Below are 24,990 nucleotides of genomic sequence, written 5' to 3'. Positions count from 1 at the left end.
TTGATATGATTTTGTGTCCTTAATTGGATGTAATGAATATTAACGAAGTTCTACTGATAAATTTATAGCGAATCACTTTGTTGTTGTCGAATACACATCATTATGGTGTCACCATGGCATCACAGTTGGTGTTGTGGTTATGCAAATTTACATTCTCTAACAATATTTCAAAACCAATTCAGAGCAAGGGGCTGGTGGTATTGTAACGTTTGCTGGGCCCCATGGTAAAACGGCTAGAACTTAGACTTCGAGCTCTATTGCCGTCCATCCGGCACATAAAGTTGCGACTGACGACTGTATATGCCTTCCTCCTGTTGCATGAACACATAATCACATTATCATTCAAGTTTCCATGACGACACTGACAAGGCGTGACATGCCTCGGGGTGTTGCGGGTTGATTCGGGGCACGTATGGTCAAATTAATAGCCTTTGATTGTGTCACTGTGATCGGCTTGTGCTGAAATGGAGTTTCCAAATCCCTTCGATAGGCAGTGAGGAGTGCCAGTAGAAAAGTAACAGTGTGATATGAGATAGATCAACTTGAGCTCATGCTGTCTCTGAGTCGCACAAAACCCAGAACTGACGTTGAATATATGGTCACGGTGACAAGCAGAGAAGCCACATACCTCCCGAATCAGAAGACCTAGCTATACCGGTACGTGGAGCACACAAGGCACGTCTGGTTGTCAACTCGCCGTGCATACGGTAAGTATTGAATGCCTTTGCAGGGATGTCCCAATACCTTGTTTCATATATAAATTCATGTCAAATTGCTGAATCTGGAACTAAAACATACACGACTCTATACGTTGATGACACATCTGTCCTCTGTTGGTGACATTAGTTGAGAACTGCTACAGGAAAATCTCACCAAAATTTATACTTATATACGGACGACAGGGAATCAGCCTCATATTCGATTGATTATTAAATGAACGTGACTTACATGTACCATGTTCATGTCATATGATCGCTTTGCTTTCTTTTTTGTATGAGCTCGAAGGTACGTTGCAACAGTGTGCCTGTACTATTTGTTGAAAGATTGAGTGTCCTTGTGTGATATGGCATCGAACGCGTTTGAAGTTTTAATTGCTAAAACCTCACATGCAAAACCTTGCCTTCATGAAAGCATACTCGAAACTACTTTTCGAAGCGTCTCATCCTATTTCAATGAAGGTGATTCTTTCTTCATTGAACAACCAACCTGGCGGCCATTTTGAACTTCAACACTGTCGATTGTTGCTCTCGGTATGATCGTAGGATTGTCAATTTCCATTTCCCCAATTTGGAAAATTTTCAACAAACGTTGAGGTCAACAACCTTATGGTAGTATGCTTCTCGAAAGTAAAATCCCTAAACTTTCGCTCAAATTTTCCTCAAGGAATATTTAAATCATACACCATCAAAATCAAGAATAAAGTAGGGGATCACCGTGCAAATTTTGGCACTGGAGAAACATATTACCCAAGATTGACCGATATTTAAAATTCAAAATTTTCGATTTTCAAAAAACTAAGACGGTGAAAGTTTTTCTTACTCAAAGAGCTTCAAAATGAACCCCTACGAGTGGTAGGTTGCAAAAGAATTGGAACCGTTTGAGTGTCCACATATCTGTCCCCAGTAAATCGAAAGTTTGATACTTGCACATGCAACTGATAAAGAACACGGCCGCACAGCAGTAGGGACATATTAGCAAGTGTTGGGATTTTTAGAGGGACCTCTTGTGCCGGCAAATCAACAGTAACATCACGACACTGTGTACAACTACAAACTGGGAGTTTTTAACGTTGCGCTCTACTCATCGCGTCAGTGGACATCAGTGAGTTTCTTCCGTAATGAAGTGGCCATTCTCTTTTGCGTCAAACAGTCACTGCCCCTGCAGTCAGTCGGTGCTAATCTACATGGTTCCCCCGCTTTAGATAAGAACAATATCTATTTTGATAACTAGGATGTTTCCCATCAACATGCTCAATCGATAATTCTGGAGGTTTCACTCATCAAAGTAAAACAAGTGAAGAAAATTGCTTTGAAATCAGTGACGCTGTGAGAAAAGCCATCTGGTCTTCCTAATGATTTGCTTACAGTCTGCTGAGTCGTCTAACCAGGAGGATAACTCCCCTCCCGTATGGTAAAGATCCCTCCTCCTCGTGACCAGCAATGGAAACGGGCAGTGTATGACACGTATACTAAATGCAGGCGGCAAATGGCAGTAGCAGTGTTAGTAATAGGAGAAGAAATGATCGAATGAGTACCATTCTTGTAATTCCTATACAGGCTGAATGCCAGTACAGACTACTAAAAAGTCACTCACATCACAAAGTGAGAAACCATACGGCTCTAAACCGCAATAATTACGGAATGCCGTGACCTTTTCATCCTCCGTCGCTGACAACAAGTGAACAACAAGTGAAAGCGTATATACACCATAAACTCCACTAGCCGTCTCTAAAAGCTTTTCTTATCGGCTGAGATTTAAATAGAATCGCCCGGGGGTGTCACAATTATGATTGCAGAAATCTGTCTAATGTACATACTGACAAGGGCAATCACTCTTTTAGATTTTTACTGTCACTAAAAGACGCGTATACGTGCTTAAAATCATGTAGGCCACCGTGGACTGTACCATGCTCTAAGAATTTTTTTGTAATATTACCTGGTTTTTTCCAAAGCGAGTGAATTGTGTTTGGTGAAAGCAAAATTTTTGCAGTTTCCACAATTGCTCAGATATCCTCGCGAAAGCAATCGTTCAAGTAATTTTACATGCAATTGATGCAAAGTGGCCTTGCCTTCACAAAAGTTGAATTGCAATGGATAATAATAAGGCTCGCCACATACCAATTTATTCCTAAATTGCACAAATATTTTGTCTATCACAGATTGACGACACGTCGAGAATTAAATTGTGAGGAATTTCTTCACTCAATCTCACATATAAGCCGTGATTGGCGGATAGTAAAACAGCCAACATAAATGAATCAGGGGAAGTAAAAATTCTTGTTTGTTCATCGCTTGAACGCATCTCCAGGTGAAAACAACAGCCATAGCTAAGCTTGTCCCCATGACCCCAATGAATCCCCGGCTAGTGATTGTTTGGTTGGGGAAGTCGGACACAGTCGAATAGGCAGCAACCTATAGTTTAACATCCTGTTTTGTAAAACTGCAAAGCTGTAAGTCATAGATATAAAAAGCAAGTACATTGCATCCGCGAACTGAAACCTGCCTGTTGGTGGTCTTCTACAATATTCCTGTCCAAAAGCACGACGGATATCAAATGCAATATCACAGATTGTTTGAATGTTCAAGATCAAACATGGCGACCTATCCAGTTTTACCAGATACGACTCAAGAGGTATGTATAGCATGAAAATATTTTATCGATGGAAGTCTTTTTGACCGCTCTATGCTATAGTGCAGCCAGGCTTGAAGAACGTTCCTCTATAATATGTCCCCCGCTGATTTTTTTTTCCAAATATGAATTCAGCGTACCCATAGGCAATAATTAATGTTCGGGTCCAAGAATAACGCGACAGCTGATCGAATCAACTGCCACTGGTGACGTAGATCAACTGCGGCTTAGGCCTTCTAAGCCTAATCGAATGTTGACAGATTCCCTTAAATATCTGTAAGTTCGACTGTTTTCACACTATTGTGTTAACAAACCCAGCCCAGAGGATCCAAAGTGACTGTACGATCCCTTCAGTCGACCTGAAGCATAGCACGGGGTTAAGGTCACGGGATACCGCATTATGAGGACTATCATATTATTGTGCATTGCAAAGCATGAAGACTACACTGATGAAATTGTATTTTACTCACATTTTATAACATCACACATTTATGTTAATGGTATTATTCTACACTGTGATGAATGCAAGCCTAATTACAATTTTCATGAAGTAAAGTGGTCTGGCAAATGTAAGTTGTTTTTTTTAAATGAAATTAATATGCATAACCTGAATCTGGAAGTAAAGTTATAATCACCAGCTTTCCTATTTAAAAATCCTGTAACCTTTTTCCTTTTTATATAAAAAGTCCGTAAAATTCATAGGAAATGAATATTTTAATTTAACTTTCTATTAGCCATACTTGATTGTTCAACACTGCTACCTTGTTTTACGGGGTAAGTTTTATTTACATATTTTTGAAAAGAGGACAGGATTAAAGTGAATTTTGGGAGCCTTCGGAAAGACGTCCTGAAAGAATAAACTTTCCTAGGTGTAGGCATGACCCGCTGTGTAAATGCAAAGCCGAGATCCATTTCAAACATGTCCGCCGGCAAGCTTTCCGGTTTTCAACGTCGATTGATTCCAGTCGTATCGCTTTACACGGCTTGCTTACCGAATATTGTCACACTCGATCAAGACACTCTTGAGTACTGCCCTGCCATGATTAAATTGAGCGAGCATTATCTAAATAGCTGACATCAATGGCACACTTAATTGTGCATGGTAGTGTCGTGTCAAGAACCCTGCAGGTTCTCCATTGTCCTGTAATCTATACCATGCCCGGCATCCTCCGAAATACCACTTTGAATTGTAATGTGTCCAAATTATGCCAGTTAGTTTCGTATCGGATGTATCGAAAGGCATATGCCAACGAGGGATGCTGCAAGGCTACTGAAAATATTTCCTCGTAAATACTTTGCGCAATGCTCGTAAAGTATACGTTGTAGAAATGAATATTTCAGTTATGTAATTTGACTCCTGAACACAAACATTGCATCCATGGTTCATGAATCCTACAGTAACACAACTTTTGTAAAAGTTGGGATGGACTTTACCACCCGCTATCTCAGAGAGAGAGAGAGAGGGGGGGAGAGAAGGGGAGGGAGAGACAGACACAGAGACAGACAGACAGAGACAGAGGCAGACAACAGAGACAGACAAACAGACAAAGACGGAGAGACAGTCAGAGATAAAGATAGGTAGAGATAGAGGGGTGAGAGACAGACAGATGAAGACCATGACAGCGAGAGACAAAGAGAAAGGGGAGAAAGAGATAGGGGATAGGGAAGGAGGAAGAGTGAGGGGAGGAGAGGAGGGGGTGAAAGGTCACTTGAAACACAAAGGTGCAGAAAAATATCCAACTATTAGGGGATGCTTTCCCCTAACACAGCAAAGCCCTTTCTTTAAAGTGTTTTCCAATGTCTATAGCACATCCCAGTAGTAAGCATTGCCTAATAAATTGGAAGCGCCCATTTTCACGCAATGGTGCAAGTAGGGAAACGAGTAATTTTTAACATATATTTGAGACGGTCTATTAGGAAATCAATTTGTTTCGTTTCCTTCTGTATTTACGAGTTACTGTAGTTGTTTTTCGTGGTACATCGTCACTGGAGTATGGTTCAATGACACTGTTTATCTAGAATGTCACTAGTTACCGCCCACATGTTGGGCTTCATTTCAGCTACTCTCACGGGTAGCCTTATCGGGACACTCTCCAAACTAATGATAGTCAATTCCAGCATGTTTTCAAAAATAATGACGTTTGTTTAAGTGTTAATCTGAGAACAGCCCTCCTTATACTCCCTGATTGCGTGCTCTGAATGCTACGTTGTCAAACTTTGACAAACGAGGCTCATGAGAACACACATGTACGATAGCTACACAGTGTGCAGCCGCTATCTTGTATGAACGTATTGATGAGAGACCTTCAGAAAAGCCACGATGAATGCAAAACGTCTCCTGCATAAATAATGTTATTAAGTTTGTTTGTCCCAGAGTTAAAACAACGTTTTCTCAGTGTGTTTTCTTTCATGCAATCGTCAATTCTAACCCCGTATTACTATTATTATTTTGACTTACTGATTGATTGATTGATTGATTGATTGATTGATTGATTGATTGTATTCATGCAACAGACGCCAAGATGACATGCATGACACAATTGTGGAATTTCAGGTGTAGGGCACCTGAATATCGTGAGTTTGACGTTTACATAACTTTTGCTCATTATGTTTGCTTTCTGTAAAAACGCCACCATGCATGCATCGGCTTGAATCCAAACAAAGTAAAGCTTATTGACGCACACATCTTAAACGCAAGATTTTAGTTTTATATGGATTTTTATGCTCGCTTAAAGCACTTGTTCATGAAAAGATCACCAAGAGCAGATATTTTATGACTTTCATGACTGCAGGCGCGGGGTTTATGAGGAAAATTTTGAATTTACACCGGAGTTTGGTGCTAAACAACAAGGACAGACTACGAACCTGAATTTAATTTAACTCCTTCCCCATGGCATGCATACAATAAAACCAGGTTAGGTTTAGACTGAAATAACCTGAACTTAGCGCTGTTAGATTTCTGCGTTCCTGAATCTTACGAGAATCTTATTAGCACGATCGTCCTCTCCGCGGATGAAGTGAAAGACGAGTGTGTAGGGGCAAAGTCCCGACGGTATCAAGGTAACTGTCCAGTGACCTAACGAGCTCGTTAATACAATCCCGCGGGTGAAAATCTTGCGACGTTAGAAAAGACGTCGCACATTCAAAAGGAGTATAGAATGTGACTCGCCCTCGTTTCCCACTTTCAACTGACATCTGTCACTCCGAAGTGAGAGCCCAGTGCGACGTTAAAAAGATGGCGTCTCTGAGAAAAACACTTTCCTATTCAGACATCCTTTTAAACTTACACATTGATATTTTTAAGTGTATTCAATAAAAGAGATACATCAGATCGAGGTACACCAAAACTCTACGGGTATTATCTCCCCTATGGCGTGTAACTTATCATACAGACTTCATCTTATGAGAAAGAGTTTTTACGTCGATGTACTTGCCAGGCAACTGTTTGGTAATTTAGGCTGGAGCTTTAGATTCAATGCACTCGCCTTTTTTCGAGTAGGTCTATATCTGCACGAGTCAGACTCTAACATTTAAAAATGCCCCAACCTCTATTTTTAGAATGTGATCGATTTGTATTGCGATTTGATCCAATGTGGTCGAGCAACTGATAGTTATCACTTGTTGATTTCACATATACTATGGGAATCCAACAAGTAACATGCTACACAAATCAATTTGTCAACGTGTGCGGCCAAAATTTATGTTTGCGGAGTATATATATTGATCTGACATGTGCGTACCAGGAAGATGCTGCGATCTAGTAAAACAATTTTCATCGATTTGCACATATAAGAATGTCTTTCAGTAATATAATTTTGTTCCAAAGTTGGTATAATGACAGAACAATCAATTTATCTGTTTTCTTCAGGAACCTACAGTAAGCGATTGAAAGTCAATATGTCGTGTGATGTCATCTTTTGCTCATAGCTCTGCAGGACGATCAAGCTGTTACTTACATAGCCAAATTCTTAAAAAATTTGACAGCTTGCAATGTGTTAGCCCAAAAACTCTCACGGAAATGGCTGATAGAATGATCTCGAAATTCACAACGGTCGATTTTTCCCGATTTTTTTCCTGTGCTTTGCTAAAATCATGAATAAAGGTGTGATGGGCGTCGTCGACGTGCGCAGCCAAAATATGTTTTTGCAGTCTGAAAGTATATTGACCTGAAATGAAACTATGATCTTCACAAAAAGTAGACGACTGACAAACTATGGGAACCTGTGAAGTGAGACTGTAGGTCACCTGAACGTGATCGCAACGAGTCACGAGAGCTCGTCAGATCAGATAAAACAGGTCATGTGACATCCATTAATACACGGCCATATGTATTTTCCAAGCTTGTCAGTATGATTGAGCCACTAAAACATGAAACGTGATCACGTGATCGTGAAATAAACGAGAACATTAAACTTTTGCTTAGGCAGATGGCTTGCTATTCATGTTGGAATAGAAATTTACTTTTCCATACATCCTATGCGCAATTTTGAGCAAGTAGACCAGGACACGGATATTTCCCGAATTTGTTATTTGAAGGCTGATCAACCACAACCGTACAACGACTGGCTGCAGCAAACACTTCTTGACACAAATAAGTTCTGTGAAACTACAGTCCTTTGTAGTTCAATACACGGCGAAGGCTGCTGGAGCTGTAAACATTAGAAGGAAAAGAAGTTTGGAAACGATATGGCCGAGATACACACGTATCGCCGCGTTCGGAGACGATCTTCCTCATAAAAAAGGCACAATTTATTCCATAAACCAGCGTCAATGGCTTCCACTACATCTCTAAATTCATGCCTGCTATCCTCATTGCGTCATCATCGATCTTCTGTGCATTTTGTGTTACAAAATCCGAGGGGACATGCTACCAACATGAGACGACCCCTTTCTAACAACAGTTGTCGTACACTCTGTGAGGCTCAATCAGCACACCCGGATGTATATGTTTCAAGAGATCACGGACTGACAGTAGCTGGCCAATACTTTCAAATGTACCGCAGCTGTTGTAAGAAATGAAAATTTTGTTTCCTAACTTCCTCTCTTTCTAAGCTTACAGGGCCCCGCCGTGTATCGAACCACAAGCGACTGTGTGAGTGAAACCAACAGAAGTGCAATTTATTTCCTTGAGGAATTCCTCTGTTTGTGTCAAGGAGCCAATCTTCCCGACAACTTTAACAGTGCTTCTTGAATCCTACTAATCCTCGACGACTTATGGCATTTATTGCCATTAACAAGCCGGATAAGGTCATAGTTCACGTCATCGATAGGAAGAAATCAATCAAAGAAAACGTTTCAAGATACGTTGAAGGTTAATGCATCACGGTAGAAGTCGTGCGTCTTAAGAAATGAGACTCACACAAAATTCGTAAAGCTCTTCGTGCTCTTTAAGTCTGTCAACACATTTTTGCTACACATGATTAGTCCCTGCAATTGACCTTGACAATCTACCTATTTGCGATCTTTTTTCCTTCGGAGCAGGTGCTTGAGTAATTTGTCATGAAATTGCACCTAAGAAGACGCTGTCGGACTTACAGTTTTTAGACTTATGAATTAATGAAAACCGACGTGCAAAAACGAAATATATGTCACTGCTGTACATGCAGACGATGTCGCTTACTTGTCCAGTAACATTCCCTTGCCTTCAAGAATTCAATCAATTTACGAGAAATATTCACACGAAGCTCCAGGAATCACCGTCCAATCGTCGTATTTGGCATTCAATTGCGCTATAAATGCTGTCCTCAGTGATGTATGACTTGGAACTGATATTGCTATGGAGACTCAGTCGTCTTTCTCACCTTTGAAACAAACACAGACCGTCATCATACATACAGGAGGAAATGGACAAATCGTAAACAAGGGACTCCTTATCTCGCGATATCGCGATTGGGTGACCACGCGTAGAGGCGTGTACAGATTTACACATTGCTGATTAATCTGAAGATTCGAAATGTTTTTCTTAAAATGTTCCACTCGGTGAAGTAGAAAAAGGGAACTGTTTGTGCACAAAAAGACGCAATATAGGCCTATAGCGAAAGTTTCGAACCTGGCAGAAGTGTTGTAAAATAAAGGCTTGTTTTCATGCTCGATTTAATTTCAGAAGAAATGCTGCATAGGGATTGCTGCATACACATTAACTCATTTCTCCTCTATTGCGTGGTGCTTTAAATGTTTTCATGTCATGCCAACTACACCTCTTCGACATTGTTTCTTTATCCACATACTGAGCTCCATACAATGACCACTGCTGCCAATTCTCCCGTCACTAAATATACCTCATAAAGTTCTTAAAGTCTCGTTTATTGCAATACTCTATAATCAAACACGATCTCTCAAGTGTTGCTGCGGTAATATATTTGATGCGTCTAAATAAAATAAAATGTATAAATATAAATAATAAATAAAATATTATTATCATTATTTCCACTTCCCATTTCTAGCCCAGTATCTGTCTTTGTCAGTGTCTGTCTGGCTGGCTATCTGCATATAGCTCTCTCTCTCTCTCTCTCTCTCCTCTCTCCTCTTCTCTCTCTCTCTCTCTCTCTCTCTCTCTCTCTCTCTCTCTCTCTCTCTCTCTCTCTCTCTCTTAATCGCTTTTATATTTTGTGACACTGCATTACCACTTATTCACATAAAACAGGCAACAATCACCTCCCGTCTGACACGCGAGTCAGCAGCTGAGCTTCTATTCATGTCAGAAGATGAACCGTGAATGGACGACTAGGAAAATAAACATGCAGATCTTGACCAAGTATCAAATAGACTAACATAATATTAATGTATCTCACCACTTTGAAACATTTAGAAGCTCGTTAAGTTTTATATCCAAATTTGAGTTTGCTATTATTGTCACATTATTTGATAACATCATAGCCAGTACCGCTGTTCATGGTTTCTCCTGTTTGAGCCTAAGAGAGTGTCAGTGGATCTAATCTATGTAACAGATGAGAATAGCATTTGTACATATCACTGTTTAATGGAATACGCAGAGAGGAAACGTCCAAAGTGACGAGTCATGGACATTTCGTTCATTACTGTTTGGTTCGGCTACATGTTCTATACCAGATATCCGAATAGCCTTACGTTTCGGCCCACATCAGAGAGCCATGGTACGAAGTTTTGTCGAAGGCGCAAATGTCCGAACCGATTTGAGTTATAAAAAGCCTCCCAATTGTTATCTGAAAGTGAATTTCGTTATTAACATACTTATTCGGTGACCATCCGTGCAAGAGGGCGTGCTCATTCTTTGCCAAACATCTGACATCACTTCCTGGTCATGTCACACCGGCGCCCAGTTATTCCCCATGGATTCGTCATGAATTCGCTTTCTGTGAATTGATTATAGCAGATGTCACGGTGGCTTTTATATGACGCACGTAACTTAATTGACGAGATCAAATATACACTTCCATCACGTTTTAAAATTTTAAGTGGAGTCTCTTGTTAAAAGTAAACACGTAATGCGAGCTCTCGCTGGTTGATGTTTGTTTCCTGCGTTTATCTGGACCTTTGAGCAAGCGTTAAGGTAGAACGCGGATCAATCGAAATTGAAAGCATTAAACTTTTTCTCAAACTAAGACTCCGTAAGAGAACTTTAAATCATTCACTTTCGAAATCAAGAATAAATATCATTGGTCGTTATGCAAAATTTGGTAGCAGAGAAACAAAATACTCAGTATTTCCCAACGCTTAAAATTCAAAATGGCCGCCATTCTGGTGTAAACTCTGCAGAAAAAAAATCAAATTTTCGATTTTTATAAGTGGGTAGGACAAAAGAAATTGCACCAGTTTGAGAGTCCGGGTATCTGTCCCGAGGCGCATTCTAACTTAACACTGCTGATTTATTTGAAGAGTGGAAAACAGACTTAATTAAAGTTGGAGGGCATTTCCACTCACGCGTCGCAGAACACCGCAATAGATTAAACCCACATTAAACTGAATCAATCACGAAATAATAGGCAAGAAGCATTACATGGACATGATTATGACCATCTAATTTACCCTCTATGTTAATTCATTGCCCACTTACATCAGTACGCAGTAAATTACAGCCTTTTTCAATGATTTTGGAGCATAAGCAATAATGAACATGTGGAATAATTGATCGTTCTGCCTTGTAATAAGCAACACAAGGGTGGGCACGTTAATAAAGTTCCTGGCGGTTTTTTTTTACATTTGTGTCAGGCTATTGTAATTACATAGATGAACAGTACCGACTTATATTTGACAATTGAAAATCCAGTGAATAGCTAGGCTGTCAATACTAAGACGGAAACAATCTTTCGGTATTACGAGGGGTGAAGCAACACGTTAGCTCGGCAACTGACCTATTTATTTGCTTTTCAGACTTAACCCGGACGGGAACGAGATTGTGCTCATAAATAATACGTTTTACTGCAGTGATTTTCGAGATGTTCATTTCCGAGCCAGACGATATCAGCAAGAGTCTTCGTTTTTTTGTAATGAAATTTACACACCCTGGCGCAGTGAAATTGTCACACAACAGTGTGTTTTACAGATCAAATCTTCCGGCTGTTTCAATTCCATCGTAATTGGATGTCATTTTCGACTAGCTCCCTAAATGACAAGGAATCGTCATGTTCGCCAAGGGAAGTTCGATTCAACGAAAATAGACAAAGCCAGTAATGACGGCAACCTCTGCTGATGGCAGAGGCGGCTGTCATTGTAACATCACATAGGCATGAATGCACTGTAATCACCGGATACAATTGTCAAGCATATCTCAACGAAGGTAAAATGTCGCTATTTGACCCCTGAAATTTTACGTGATGAATTTCATCTTTAGTTTTTGAAACATCAACTTATAAAGTTAATGCACTTTTTTCCTTCTTTTTCTGCCTCAAGGAAAGAAACAGCGCCTTTAGGCTCGTGCTGAATTGAACTTTACGCATTACGAGCAACCTTGACGTTGTTATCATGAACTTCCATTATTAGTTTTCCATTGTCACGAGCACTTAAATTAATAATGTAACGAAAGTGCCTGTGCAAAGCTCGGCTGATCGATTATCGATCGACTCTACGCAGAGTATGCAAGGTGAAGTTCAAATAAGAACGGAACCTTCGCAGAACCCTGAACAACAACACGAACACGGAGAGTGAAACAAGACACGGGTTGGGAATAGCAGGATTGTATGTAATTAGCCGTGGTATCTGCCAATCTTTACTTTGCGTTGTCCATTAATGCGTTGCTGGTACATTCAAAAGTACCTGATATATTCAAAAGCGCGAATTTGATGTATGCCCGTACGAAAGACTATACATAGTGCACGGGAAAGCATTGTATAAAATAACAAAATTGATATAACGTGTATGATTCATGGTAAAAAGCAAACAGGGGACACCTGCGCATCTGCTTCAAAACTCGCGCTGACACGATATCTGACGCCAGTCGGCTTGTTGTTTCATGTCAACAAACTACGGAGTTGGTGATGTCATGCCACTTGATGGAGCTCTATCAAGGTGACATACTCCCATGTGACTCTGATATATACACTCGGTCTTTGCAACAAATCAAGGTCGAGGCAGCTATACGTGACGTCACTGAGAGACATACTTTCTCTGCTCAGAAATGCGGCGTTTGCTCGTTGCGCACTGGTACGTATAGAGGGAACATATTTATGAGTATCTCTCTTCTCAGTTTGCAATTCACCCACATTAGCTTTTTTTGTTTACCTATTCAGAGCAACTGACCACCGAAAGAATGGAATCACACACCGTTGTTTATAATCTGGAATCAACTGTAAGTATTTTAACTCATTTCTTATTATTATTGACGCCGTGTTATACAAAACCTAACCATGACCATCCCGTCGATGTACCTGACTCAACAATGTGTATGATAATGTCGATTGATCTTTTGATTAAATAGTTACCCTTAGTGTTTTGACGCTGTTTTTTTTTTCAAAATTAAACATAAATATCCCGAAATTTTTACTAGATCAGTTTAATTACGTCTTGTTAATTATATTTTAAGACACGCTCGTCAAATATGATCTTTGAAAGGGGCGATACAACCATACTTGTGTTATTGAATATATTTCACGCAGTACAGGGTATAAATAGAACACGGTTTAATGCAATTTGTTGTTATTGGGATAGCTTAGCTTCATACTTCCGTAGTTTGCAACCGTTAATTACTGAGAACCAATATAATGAATAAGACATAACGCGAACATACAATTTTATGCTATAGATTACATGTAGGTTTCTCAAAATTCTGATTTTGGGTAATGTACTAAAGTGATGGCAACACGATAGACAATTTTTATCCACAGCAATACCGGATTGAGTGTCGTATGTGCTATTTTTGTTCTAACAATAATGTTTTGACGCGACGCAAGACTTGCTGGTTCAGGTGTTACAGGGTGTTGGGTGTCGTCTGCGTGTCAAAATTCAATCGAAAAATTAATATAGAAATAACGGGCGACGCGCTTACCATTAACGTTTATTTGTGGGCAAGGGCGAGAGGAAAGCCAAAAATTAACGGGCGAGGCTTGCCGAGCCCGTTAATTTGGCTTTCCTCGAGCCCGCGCCCACAAATAAACGTTAATGGTCAGAGCGGAGTCTGTTATTTCCATTACATTATCAGCGAATCCAAGAAAACCGTCAAAATTTCCGAAAATTTTAGGAGCGAACGACAACTGGGCCCAAGAAACTGAGAATTACGCGACGCACTGTCAAGCGCGCTGTAAAAAATTGGCGATCCGGAGATGTTTTCAGAAATTAGTATCTCAACTGACCTACAAATGCTCCATTTCATTTTGTGATTGATTGTGATTTACGTTTGAGATGTAAAGTTACGATACTTTGAGTTGTTAATCTTATTATTCATATTCACGGCATGTAAACCACCCATTACTGTGTAGTTGTGGTCAGTCACGTGGTTCAGCTCGATCAATCGAAATGCGACGGGCAGCGCATGGTAATATAATTCCCCATATCACATGATTAAAGTGGCACTCCCACTTGGTAACATTTTTAAAGCATATTTTTTAATGCCAACGGTCGATATTTGACGTGGCGACTGCGCGCGGATCACGAGATATCGATAAAAACATGTCCTCAAAAAAGTAAAAGTTTGAATTCCGGTGGCCCACCTAAATTCAGCTTCCGAACATCGAACGTTCGGCACTGGGGCCATTGTCAACTAAGCTATGGAGTACGAGTCTACGCTGACGCTGCTGTACGCCACAGTACCACTCGCGTCGGTGATCGGTCATGCTCCCCGGGGGAAAGCCGAGTCTTACTGACTCTAAGAAAAAAACGGAAAACAAAGTTTGATTCCACCAGAATTCGCATAGGTGACTAGCACAGTTATACGTGCGGTTGATACATAGCGGCCGCCGAGTGGTATGCATAGACGCATACCACGCGCCGGCGTACTGTGTGGCAAACGACAAAGTGTAGTCATCAGAGGCGGCTAATATTTGACACGTAAAACTGATGTTTATGTGGTATTGGTTAAAAATATAGTACAACTGATTTAGAATAATGAAAACGACAAAAACTAAGGAGAAGTTTTACAAAACTTACCTGAGGTAATGGCATAATGCTGTATATAAAGTCTTTGCAGTGGGAAGTAAATTAATTGCGTCTTTCGAACTTATTGTAGACTCCCTAGAATATCGTCAATCAGCACAACAACAAACCTTCGGGGGATTTCGGGTCAAAATCAGAAACGATCGTAAAATTTCGGGATGTGAAAAATACGCTCGGGAAATGACATGTATTTATCGATATCTCGAGATCCGCGTGCAGTCGCCACCTCACATATCGACCGTTGGCATTAAAAAATGTGTTTTAAAATGTTACCAAGTGAGAGTGCCTCTTTAAGTAAATGCACTTCTTTTTTTTCTTTAAGACTCTAAGTCAATTCTATGCACTCTATTTCATCGCATTGCACTTTAATTTTAGTCTCGTGAATTAATTTGTACTCCATCAACAGTTTGCTACACTTTTACATACAATTAACAACATACTAATTAATATACCCATTTCGCCCCATATTTTGTCATCAAAGCTCCCGTCTCCGTAAATTTGCAAACAAAGCTGTTTTTGATATAGATTAATTATCATTCAAAGTTGTGTCCAATATCAACTTAAAACGATATATGTATGTATGTATGTATGTATGTATCTATGTATCTATGTATCTATGTATGTATGACTATGCATCTATGTATCTATGTATGTATCTATGTATGCATCTTGCCATCTATACGACCTAATTACTCTCTACACAAAATTGCAAATGATTATTTTTTAAATTCTGAGTCTCCTCAAAACTTGCAACAGAGGAAATATAACTGTGCCGATATTGCTTTTACGTTTAACTATGAGTAAAGCTATCCTTGAACAGGTCACACATTTTGAGAGTGCAATAGGTTTTGCAAATTTAATGCAATAGCGAGTAATAGTCTAGACATGGACGGCTCATTTACCTTGACATGTTGATAATCTATTTTTTTGCCGCAGCATGTAGCAGCCAAACAGAGAATAGTAAAACGATAATAATGCTATCTCGTGCAGCGTCATGCAGTGGAAGCTGTTGATTAAAAAGTCCATGTGAATGTCCTTAAATCATGGCAGAACACTAAAAACTCCAGTTCAAGTCATTTATGGTTATTGACAACGCATGAACTTTATGCTGATGCAATGATCATATCGTCGAATCTATGTACTGGGACTTGAAAGTATTATTAGAACAAATCATACGGACTCAACAGGCGGTTTTGAATAAGTCCCCGAAGGTATAGATCAGAATCACAGCGTATCAATGTGTTTAATTGGCGAATAAATCAATTGGTTTGTGAGCTTGACAAAGGGAAACAGTGCGCACGCGCAGATTGAGAGTATCATCCGTACGCCAAATAATCGAACGTCTGCCTTTTAGAACAGAACCGTTGTTTGTTTTGTTTGTGTAAGTGAATAGCTGGCGAAAACGAAGGGCATGTTTTTCTGACCTGCCAATAGACGGACATCATTTCAAGGGAGTGCGAGTATCAATACGAAAGCTGTGACCTTGAACTTGAATACTACAGTTTTTAAGCTGCTAGATTTTATACCTGCAAAAAGTAGTCCTCGTGGAAAAATGAGTGGACAAAGTATAAAAAAGAACTTCATAATGAGAAATTTGCATATTTTGAAGTATCATGTCCATACATTTTCATATTTCTAAAGTTATAACGAGCTTAACGGTCCATCACATAACCTCTCCTCGTTGATCCAGTTTTCTCGTCAGTAATATTCCTTCACTCGATATCAAAACTCATTTTCGAAAAGGACAGTTTAAATAAAGTTTGTTAAATTTTTACGCTAATTTAATTTAGGTTAATGCTAATAAAAATTGAACAGTTACCTTGCAAAATGTAGATTCTTTGAGTCGGACGTTATCTTTCGCGAAAACGTGACAATAAAATTTATGTTTTGAAATGGAATATAAAAAATTATCGTGGGGGCATACTGACTGACCTTTGAATGAAAAATATTCTTAACAGTGCACTATTTCGTCGTTTTTTATCAGTATCTGCTATCATAAAATTACAGTGGGACATCAATATTTTTCAGAAGAGCCGCCCACTTGTATACGGGTCACAGCACTTTCCATGATGAAAATTTTGTTTGTTTCAGGAGCCTGATACGTCATCAAATTTGACCTCCCCGTATTTGACGTCATCTGATTTGGTGTACTATTGCTTTTACTACACGATCATCTTTCTGATAACGTTGTTTACGATCATCGGCAATCTCCTGGTGATTAGCTGCGTGGTCCGTTACAGACACCTGAAGAACTGCTGTAATTATTTCATCCTAAATTTAGCCGTTTCCGATCTGTTGATGGGACTGATCTACACGCCGTACAACCTCAGTCACATGGAAATACCGCAGATACGGGAAACGATGAGTAAGTTGACGCGGTGTTTTGACTTTCTTACAGTGCATTGAATTCCTGCTGAGATTAAATGAACAATGAATATAACTTTCCACATTATCAAGTTACTTTTGATCCATGGAGCAAGTACATTCTCTTCAAGTATATTCATCTTCTCAGTTGAGTAAGTTGAACTACACAGTGTGAACCTTGCCAACACTTGTACAATATGCAATGTTATTATCAACAAATGAATTCCAGACGGGATTAACATTCACTTTTCAATAAAACACTCAAAGACAGGCATTTTCTGGTTATGATGGTTTTCTGAAATCCCGGGAGAAGGCAAACTTAAAATCTACAATTTTACTCATCTTCATGTGGGTTTTGATTTCTCGGCCTCAATTAAAAATCTCAGTCGAGAAGCTATCACTTACACTTCAACTGAAAGTAATTTTCGGATGGCTATGAAATTTTGACAAACTTATTCTATGGAAAAGTTGGCATATTGCGGCAGCCGTATGCCGGCCCTTGCATACTCCCGACTAACCCAAAATAACAATGTATCTATAATATGACATCATCATCACTATCGTATCATAAAGTGACGTCATTTGCAATTTGGTAATACTATTGTATATATATATATATATATATATATATATATATATATATATATATATCGGAACTAATCTGGGATATTTGATCTTCATATATTTCAAATTTCTTAAGAGTGTTAGGTGCCCTAAGCTTAGAGCTGAATGTTGCAATATTTCAAATTACTCATAAAAACAAGTGTATAACTTAAAAAGAAAAAGCATATGAGCTTAAAAGTTAAAAGTTTACCACACACACACACACACACATACACACACACACACACACACACACACACACACATATATATATATATATATATATATATATATATATATATATATATATATATATATATATATATATATATAAGAACAGCGTTTCACCCATTTATCTACGGCCTTTGAACTGCCTTATTAATGCGAAAAGTCAGTCTCATCAGAATTAAATCAAGGGATTGGAGATATTGTATAAGGTCAATCTTGGCGGAAGCAACAGATATGAAACGATGCGCCCTCAAGCAGTCACTATAGTAATCCAGATTTAAGAAACATTATCCTTTAATAGCACTATTAAATATCGTCACATAATCTCACTCAACTTCTTCATGACCTGGACCAGACTAATAACACGGAGTTCAGGCGAATGTAATTTACCGTGTATGTAATAGCTCAGGAACAGTAAAATCTCATGGAAGATACTTTTCTACTTACCTCAACTCCCCACCCAGGGCGCCCCTCTCTCTCTCTCTCTCTCTCTCTCTCTCTCTCTCTCTCTCTCTCTCTCATTATAAATAATTAACCTTTCTTTCATGGTTACTATAGGTACACTGAAACTGTCATTAAAAATTTGTCATATGAAAATAAAGAATGTGCAACATATACTAACTTCATGAAATCATACACTGAAGTTTATTCTGACAAACTCTGTATGTATTTTTCCTTTACACGCAAGATACGTGGCATTTATGTCTGTTCCTTCTCGCTGGAGTTGAAGTATTCCACTGTTGTTCTGCCTGGTCCTTGGTTGCTATCACCGTTACACGCTACATCTCCATATTCGACCCACTTCGGTATCATGATCGTGTCACAGCTCGTCGCACGGCGGCGGCTATCGTCTCCATATGGATCTTCTCCGCTTTCTACTCATTTGTACAGTACGTCAGACCTGTACACAAAGGTAGATATTTCTCTATATATGCGTATTTTTCTCGCTACCAAATATTTCTGACTCCGTTGCTACTTTTAAACACATTCGTTTTCATTTTGTCGTGGATGTATCGAAGGAAGTCAAGGGGAATTACATCATCATTGACAGTCGCATACATCTATCTATCCGTTCATCCACTCATTTGTTAGACTGAAAGATCCGTCGCTCGAGGATGCTCCCTACGCTCCCCTAAGACGGGGAGCGTAGAGAGCGCCCTCGAGCGACGGATCTTCCAGTCTACTCATTCGTGTGCATGCAAAAGCTTACGGATGTACATTTGTGGACATAATTCGATAGCAGTGTCGAACTCTTAATACTATATACCTTTCCAATTTCAGTGAACTTCCACGGTCTCTGCCGCTACGAACTCATGTACGATGAGCTGTGGCACAGCTTAACCATCTCCACCGTCGTTGTACTAATTCCCCTGGTCATCATGATGACACTCTACATCAGAATATGGCTCGTTGTCAGGAAGCAGGTACTTACTACATTTTCACTAACTAACACACTTTATCACTACGCCGTTCGAAGAAATATGCAGACACGGTCATTGTGTCGTGTGATGTTGTGCGCCAAAATATGGATGTCGATAGTAAATTAAAAGTGTTCAGTGGTTATTGTACATATCACAAAACTCCTGCAAACAGAGAGCTTGAATAAAGTTGAGCGAGAGAGAGAGAGAGTGAGAGAGAGATTTCTAGGAGAGAAATTGATGAATTCGTTTCATTCATTCATTCATTCATTCATTCATTCATTCATTCATTCATTCATTCATTCATTCATTCATTCATTCACTGTCAGTCAGTCATCGATCCCACAATTCATTGGATGAGAATTTCGGCTGGTAATTTCTTGCAAGGTCTACTGTGAATTTAGGGTGTTTGTGTAATGAAATTGTTCGTAATTTCTGTCGCAGTTGTATCAAGCCCTTTTTTCTTTTAACGCTTTAAATATTTTGAGTAAACTCGTTCGACACAGGTGTACAGCCTACTTAACGCGGTGCTGTTACAGTTTTTAAAAGCGAAATAACGTGACACGCGAGATTGATGTGTTTATGGCGAGATATCCGCCGTGCACGTTTCTAGATGGTATCGTCTCCCTTACAGGATAGGAAACAAGCAGACAGCTTTGCCAGATATTTTCTGCGTCGTATGCTACAGTTCGAGTTCAAAGGTCACCTAGAATTTCTGTTGAGTTCAAACTGAGTGGTCTTCTCTATAGCGTTGTGAAATTCCTGCTTTTGATGTCGTCAATGTGTTTTGCCTTTGTAAATGATTTTTCCATTCCCACAAGTCATGTAGGTGCTAGGTATACGCGTGATTATATTACAAGGCATAACAAAAGGTTCGTGTGTTTTTTCTATATGTACAGGCGTTTTAAAAAGGAACAGCGAATGAAGTTTTTAGGGTTTTTTTCCCGTGATTTACTTTGTCATGTCATTTGCAGCCTGGCTAATACATATAGGTATATTTCTAAAATGTTGCACAGGATCATTATCTCGGTACCACTTGCGCCGTGTGGGAATGTGGAACAAACGGACTGTCGAAGCAATTCTTATATATTGCGAGTTTTACAAGGCATATTTGGATTTGTTCACCGTGCAGGTACGAGCTATGAGTATCGAACACGGCCACAGTTTCCGACATGAGCTGAAAGTTACCAAGATGATCGCCATGATACTTGGTTATTTTTGCCTGGCGTGGATGCCGCTGCTTATATTCCTCTTCGTTGAGTTCACTTGTCACTGTGAAATAAACAGGTACATCAGGTAAGTACAATTTATACGTATAGAAGGATGATCTTAGTCTAGACCGCCCAAAAGCGTCGAATTTATAGCTATATACTCAACTGGATGGAAACCAATGTTTTAAGATGCTAAAAGTGTTGACTATAGCCGCAAATCATTCTGATCAACTTCTGATTCTTTCTTTTAAAAATATACCGGCATTCAACAAATAAGATTAAAGAGAAAAGGAAGATATTCCTGAGAAGCATACAGACATCTTGGTTTCACAATCGCAAAGTACATATCCACGGCCACGTGATCTGCCGTCGTCGGATGATAGTTTTTGTGGCCAAAATGGCGTTGGGGCTCTTGTGGTCAGAACCTGCAAATGTGAAAACATCCCGAGCATTGTAATTATATCAGTTTCCACGTTAGAGATTCGACAGCGATGTCTAAAAACCTCACAAAGTAGGTTTCGCGGTTAAAAGGAATAGAGGATAAGCGCAAACGAAGAGCGTAAAAATATTGACACTGAGAGTTCCATGCTGTAGATACAGCTCCTAGCGTTCTCTGCAGACTTAGCTCTGCGTACCTAATGGGAGTTCAACATTTTGTTTCATCCAAAAGACAACCCTTCTCAATTGCGAGCGCGTAACAGTTGCAGAAGAAAAGTTTATTCGGGGTCAGCACTTCAGTTTGATTTGCACAGTCACAAGCATCACAAAATTATTCATTGAAACAGACTTAATGAGATGCAAGTTTGGAACAATGAAATTTCTGAAACAATGCAGGAAAGATCGAGACGTCAATCATAATATCTCTCTTCTCTGTCGCGGTTCTCTCTTCAGGGCTGTGGTTCGTATCTTCTTACACACAAACTCGGCAGTGAATTTCGTCGTTTATGGCATGTGCAATAGAGAGTTCCGGGCGGCGTTCAAGTCGACCCTCACACCGCTGTTCTGTTGTGAGAACGTGCGTCCAAAAAGTGGTCACGTTGATCAAAGGTGAGTATACGCTACATACTGTAATTACAAACATTTGGACCACAGCTCGTCACAGACACCATCTCATCATTCAAGGCACCAGTCGTAGATGCTTCTCGTATATGCTACTGATAAATGCAGACTTTTGGTCATGTAACAAAAAGAGACAGGTCGGCAAGTAAACTGATTCTGGGTACGGTTCTGGACTTAAGGGAGGAGCTCGTCGGAACTCTGCTCAAAGGTTGCCAGGGACACCTACGACCGATGTAAACACTGTATTTAGGGTATATTGGCGATTGATGAAAGTTAAGACATGTTTGTTAACAATGAATATCGTAACATTTAAATGCTGCAGCTATACTGAAGTGATGCATCTAATTATCATGCATGAAATACATTGTCTATAAACAAGAAAGTCGCACATGCGCAGTTCCAACGACACTGCAACGACCGCCTCCCTTTAACGTTCCATCAGCAGCAAGTGTCCTCTACATCTTTTGTTCCGCCTGTAAATGGTCTTGATTTTATCTCCAGTAATTATCGTCAAAATACATAATAGGTGTTACACTTATTAACTCAGCCGGGATGTTGGTAAGGATCAATGCCATCGTCGATATCTGAATCTAGATTTCATATGTCAGCCGTAGCATAACATAGCATAGTGCGCAGAATACGTGGCGCTATCAAGGATAATACTTTACATATGCTGTTAGTGGGAGGTGGAAGAAGACGACGGACATATTTACGCTTCATAGTCTGTTTCATGTACTGATTAAGCATATAAAGGTAAAATAAAGCACAATGCGGAGTAGTTGTTCGACGCTCACAACAAACGTCAGGTAGTCACAATAACGTGAACCCGCATCCCCTACCTCAGATGGAATTGATGATGAACCTGAAGACAAATTTTGCAATGTTACAACAACAGATATCAGAGCACGAGCTCCATTCGATGGGATTATTGCAATGAACGGTTGTCATTGCGTACGTCGTGTACACTTCATGTGAATAGTAAAGGAACATACAGTACATTGAAAACATCAATGTCGAGAGACCATGTGACTTTTATTTTTTGACATTTCAAATTTAATGGTAACTTACCACCAGACTTTATTTTATCAAATGCAGGAATGGTGCAGGGGTGTGTGAGGAGAAAGCACAGAAAAGATTAGTCAGACTCTGCAAGGAAAGAAAACAGCCAATCAAAGATACGTTTTTGTGAAAAAAGGAGCTTGGAACACCGTATCTTGAAATGATATAGTGCTGGAAATGTGGCGTCAGGATGTGAGTGGAAAGAGATGTACATTTTGCCGACCACAGATTATCAGGGTATTATCTCAGGCTTTGCGTTGTTATCCCCTCTACCAGGTTGCTATCAAAGTCATCCAGGACATTATCTCAGCCTATCAGGGTGTAATCGAACCTTGCTGGACGGAAGACGCATGCAGTGCATTTTTTTACCACTGTACATAAAGATTAATAAATGTTCTGCTTTTATATCTATCGCATGGAAAAGTCGATACATACGTATCTATCCAGTTAGAGTGTCGATACATGTTGCTCTGTAGCTGTGGAAACGCAGCTGTCTGTGCACATTCCAAACAGTGGCGGCGCTCTCACTTCCGTTGCACTTTTGCTCCCGCGTTTCCACAGCTAGTCGCTCTGATGACACTCAGGTGTAAAGAAAATTGCCTCCACTCTCGGTCGTCCCTTGTGGCCTGTCCAAAGGGTCACAAGGCATTATCAGTCATAGCAAGAGTGTAAAAAATAAATAAATTTATGATTATGAATACCGTCGATAAACATCAAATATTTCGGTCATTATTGTATACTTAAAGTACCCTACTGCAATGGTATCCTGAATGATGATCAATTTTGGCTAAATTCGCGCAGTTGTAGTACAGACCGTGTTCTTAATAACTTTAGGGAGCCGTTATTTACGGCCTGGGGGTAGGAGGAATTTCATCGGAAACTCCGAAATTTCGAGTAACCCCCCCCCCGTCAACCATAATGAAGTTTGAGTAACCCCTCTAAGTCAGAAATTACGAGTGACCCCCCTCCTCACGTAGAAAAGTTAAATACCAATACATGTATTTGTAAAATTTCCAAAATACAGCAATAGTAAAGACCCTTCAAATCCTGATATACCCTGCTAAATTATCATCAGTTATCTCATGGGGGTTGAAAAAGGTGAAGCCATCAAAATGAAATTCAAAGTCACAACAAAATACAGATGTAAAAGCTCACGCTGTAACCAGTATCTAACCATACTTGTTTTGGATGGGTATCATGGCAGGGTTTTCACTAGGATATCTGACTGGGCAGAATTTGAAAGTACAGGGATGAGAACACGCCAGACGCTAAGGGGAAAGTGTCAGAGGGGCTGTTTCTTATCTTGCAAGGAAAATTTGAGAAATTGATGTGCGCAGTGGTGCAGTCTGGTGCAATCTGAGATGTATTTTCAATTTGTCTTTTACTAGTACAACTGTTGGAACACCGTAAGGGGAGAGCACAAGAGGGGGTATTCCCCCTCTCGCTTCGAAAATTTTGAGAAATTGATGTGTGCAATGATGCAATCTGAGAGGTGTTTCAATTTATCTCACACAAAAAATTGAGTACCCCTTCTTCCTCTCCACATTTTTAGCAACCCCCTTGAAGTTTCCATTTTTTGAGTGACCCCCTCACATTCCTCCGACCCCCAGGCCGTAAATAATGACGGCTCCCTTATGATTATAAATATTCTCGATAAAAAATTATGTTTCTGTCATTATTGTATACTTAAGCTTACAAAAGTACCGTACAGCACTCGAATCATGAATGATGATCAGTATTTGTGCCAAATTCACACTGACAGGCAGTTCGTTGGCTGGACATCGTCAGGTCCGCGCGGCTTTGTTTAGGTCGGCGTAGAATAGTCTCCCTACACTCGGAGTGAGGGTCCCTGCCCGAGGAAACACCCAATCGGCTGGCGAAGTCGGTGGCGGGACGGCAGGTACATATGATGCGGGTACATCTTTTGGCAAGTTAACTGAACCAGTTATGCACATTTTCGCAGGCCGCAGGTCACTACTGCACTAGCGCACTTATAAGTATGACGTAGGTTAACAATTAATAGAAATTTTAGAAAAAAGTATTTTTTTAAGTGGTGATGTCTTCTTGCCTACCGATACTCAAAACTTTGCTTTTCTTTTCTTTTTTTTTTACTTTTTTTTATTTCGGGAGATACGAAA

General features: G+C 39.8%; 1 protein-coding gene across 2 annotated transcripts; it reads left to right on the top strand.

Annotated features, from left to right (window-relative positions):
- The first annotated feature begins 490 nt into the window (after positions 1–490).
- Positions 491–23,257, top strand: LOC139139218 (adenosine receptor A1-like). Of its 2 annotated transcripts, none has more exons than XM_070708056.1 (8): positions 491–707; positions 13,053–13,111; positions 17,002–17,275; positions 18,794–19,018; positions 19,387–19,529; positions 20,656–20,819; positions 21,626–21,781; positions 22,889–23,257. In XM_070708056.1, exons 2-8 carry the CDS (start codon positions 13,073–13,075, stop codon positions 22,980–22,982), a joined length of 1,095 nt encoding a protein of 364 aa, XP_070564157.1. In that variant the 5' UTR covers positions 491–707; positions 13,053–13,072; the 3' UTR covers positions 22,983–23,257. The 2 variants fall into 2 exon arrangements, with proteins under 2 accessions (XP_070564157.1, XP_070564156.1); XM_070708055.1 differs by lacking the exon at positions 491–707 and adding an exon at positions 3,180–3,351.
- Positions 23,258–24,990: the final 1,733 nt, after the last annotated feature.

Source organism: Ptychodera flava, chromosome 8, assembly GCF_041260155.1.
Source record: "Ptychodera flava strain L36383 chromosome 8, AS_Pfla_20210202, whole genome shotgun sequence".
Lineage (NCBI taxonomy): Eukaryota > Metazoa > Hemichordata > Enteropneusta > Ptychoderidae > Ptychodera > Ptychodera flava.
The sequence above is the reverse complement of the archived record's forward strand: the minus strand, read 5'-3'. Positions and strand labels throughout refer to the sequence as shown.

Excerpts from the sequence above, each read along its gene's own strand:
- LOC139139218 (XM_070708055.1), top strand. The coding sequence starts at position 3,297 with ATGTTCAAGATCAAACATGGCGACCTATCCAGTTTTACCAGATACGAC. Across the intron at positions 17,276-18,793 it reads GCAGATACGGGAAACGATGA|ATACGTGGCATTTATGTCTG; the intron begins GTAAGTTGACGC and ends TTTACACGCAAG. Across the intron at positions 21,782-22,888 it reads AGTGGTCACGTTGATCAAAG|GAATGGTGCAGGGGTGTGTG; the intron begins GTGAGTATACGC and ends TATCAAATGCAG.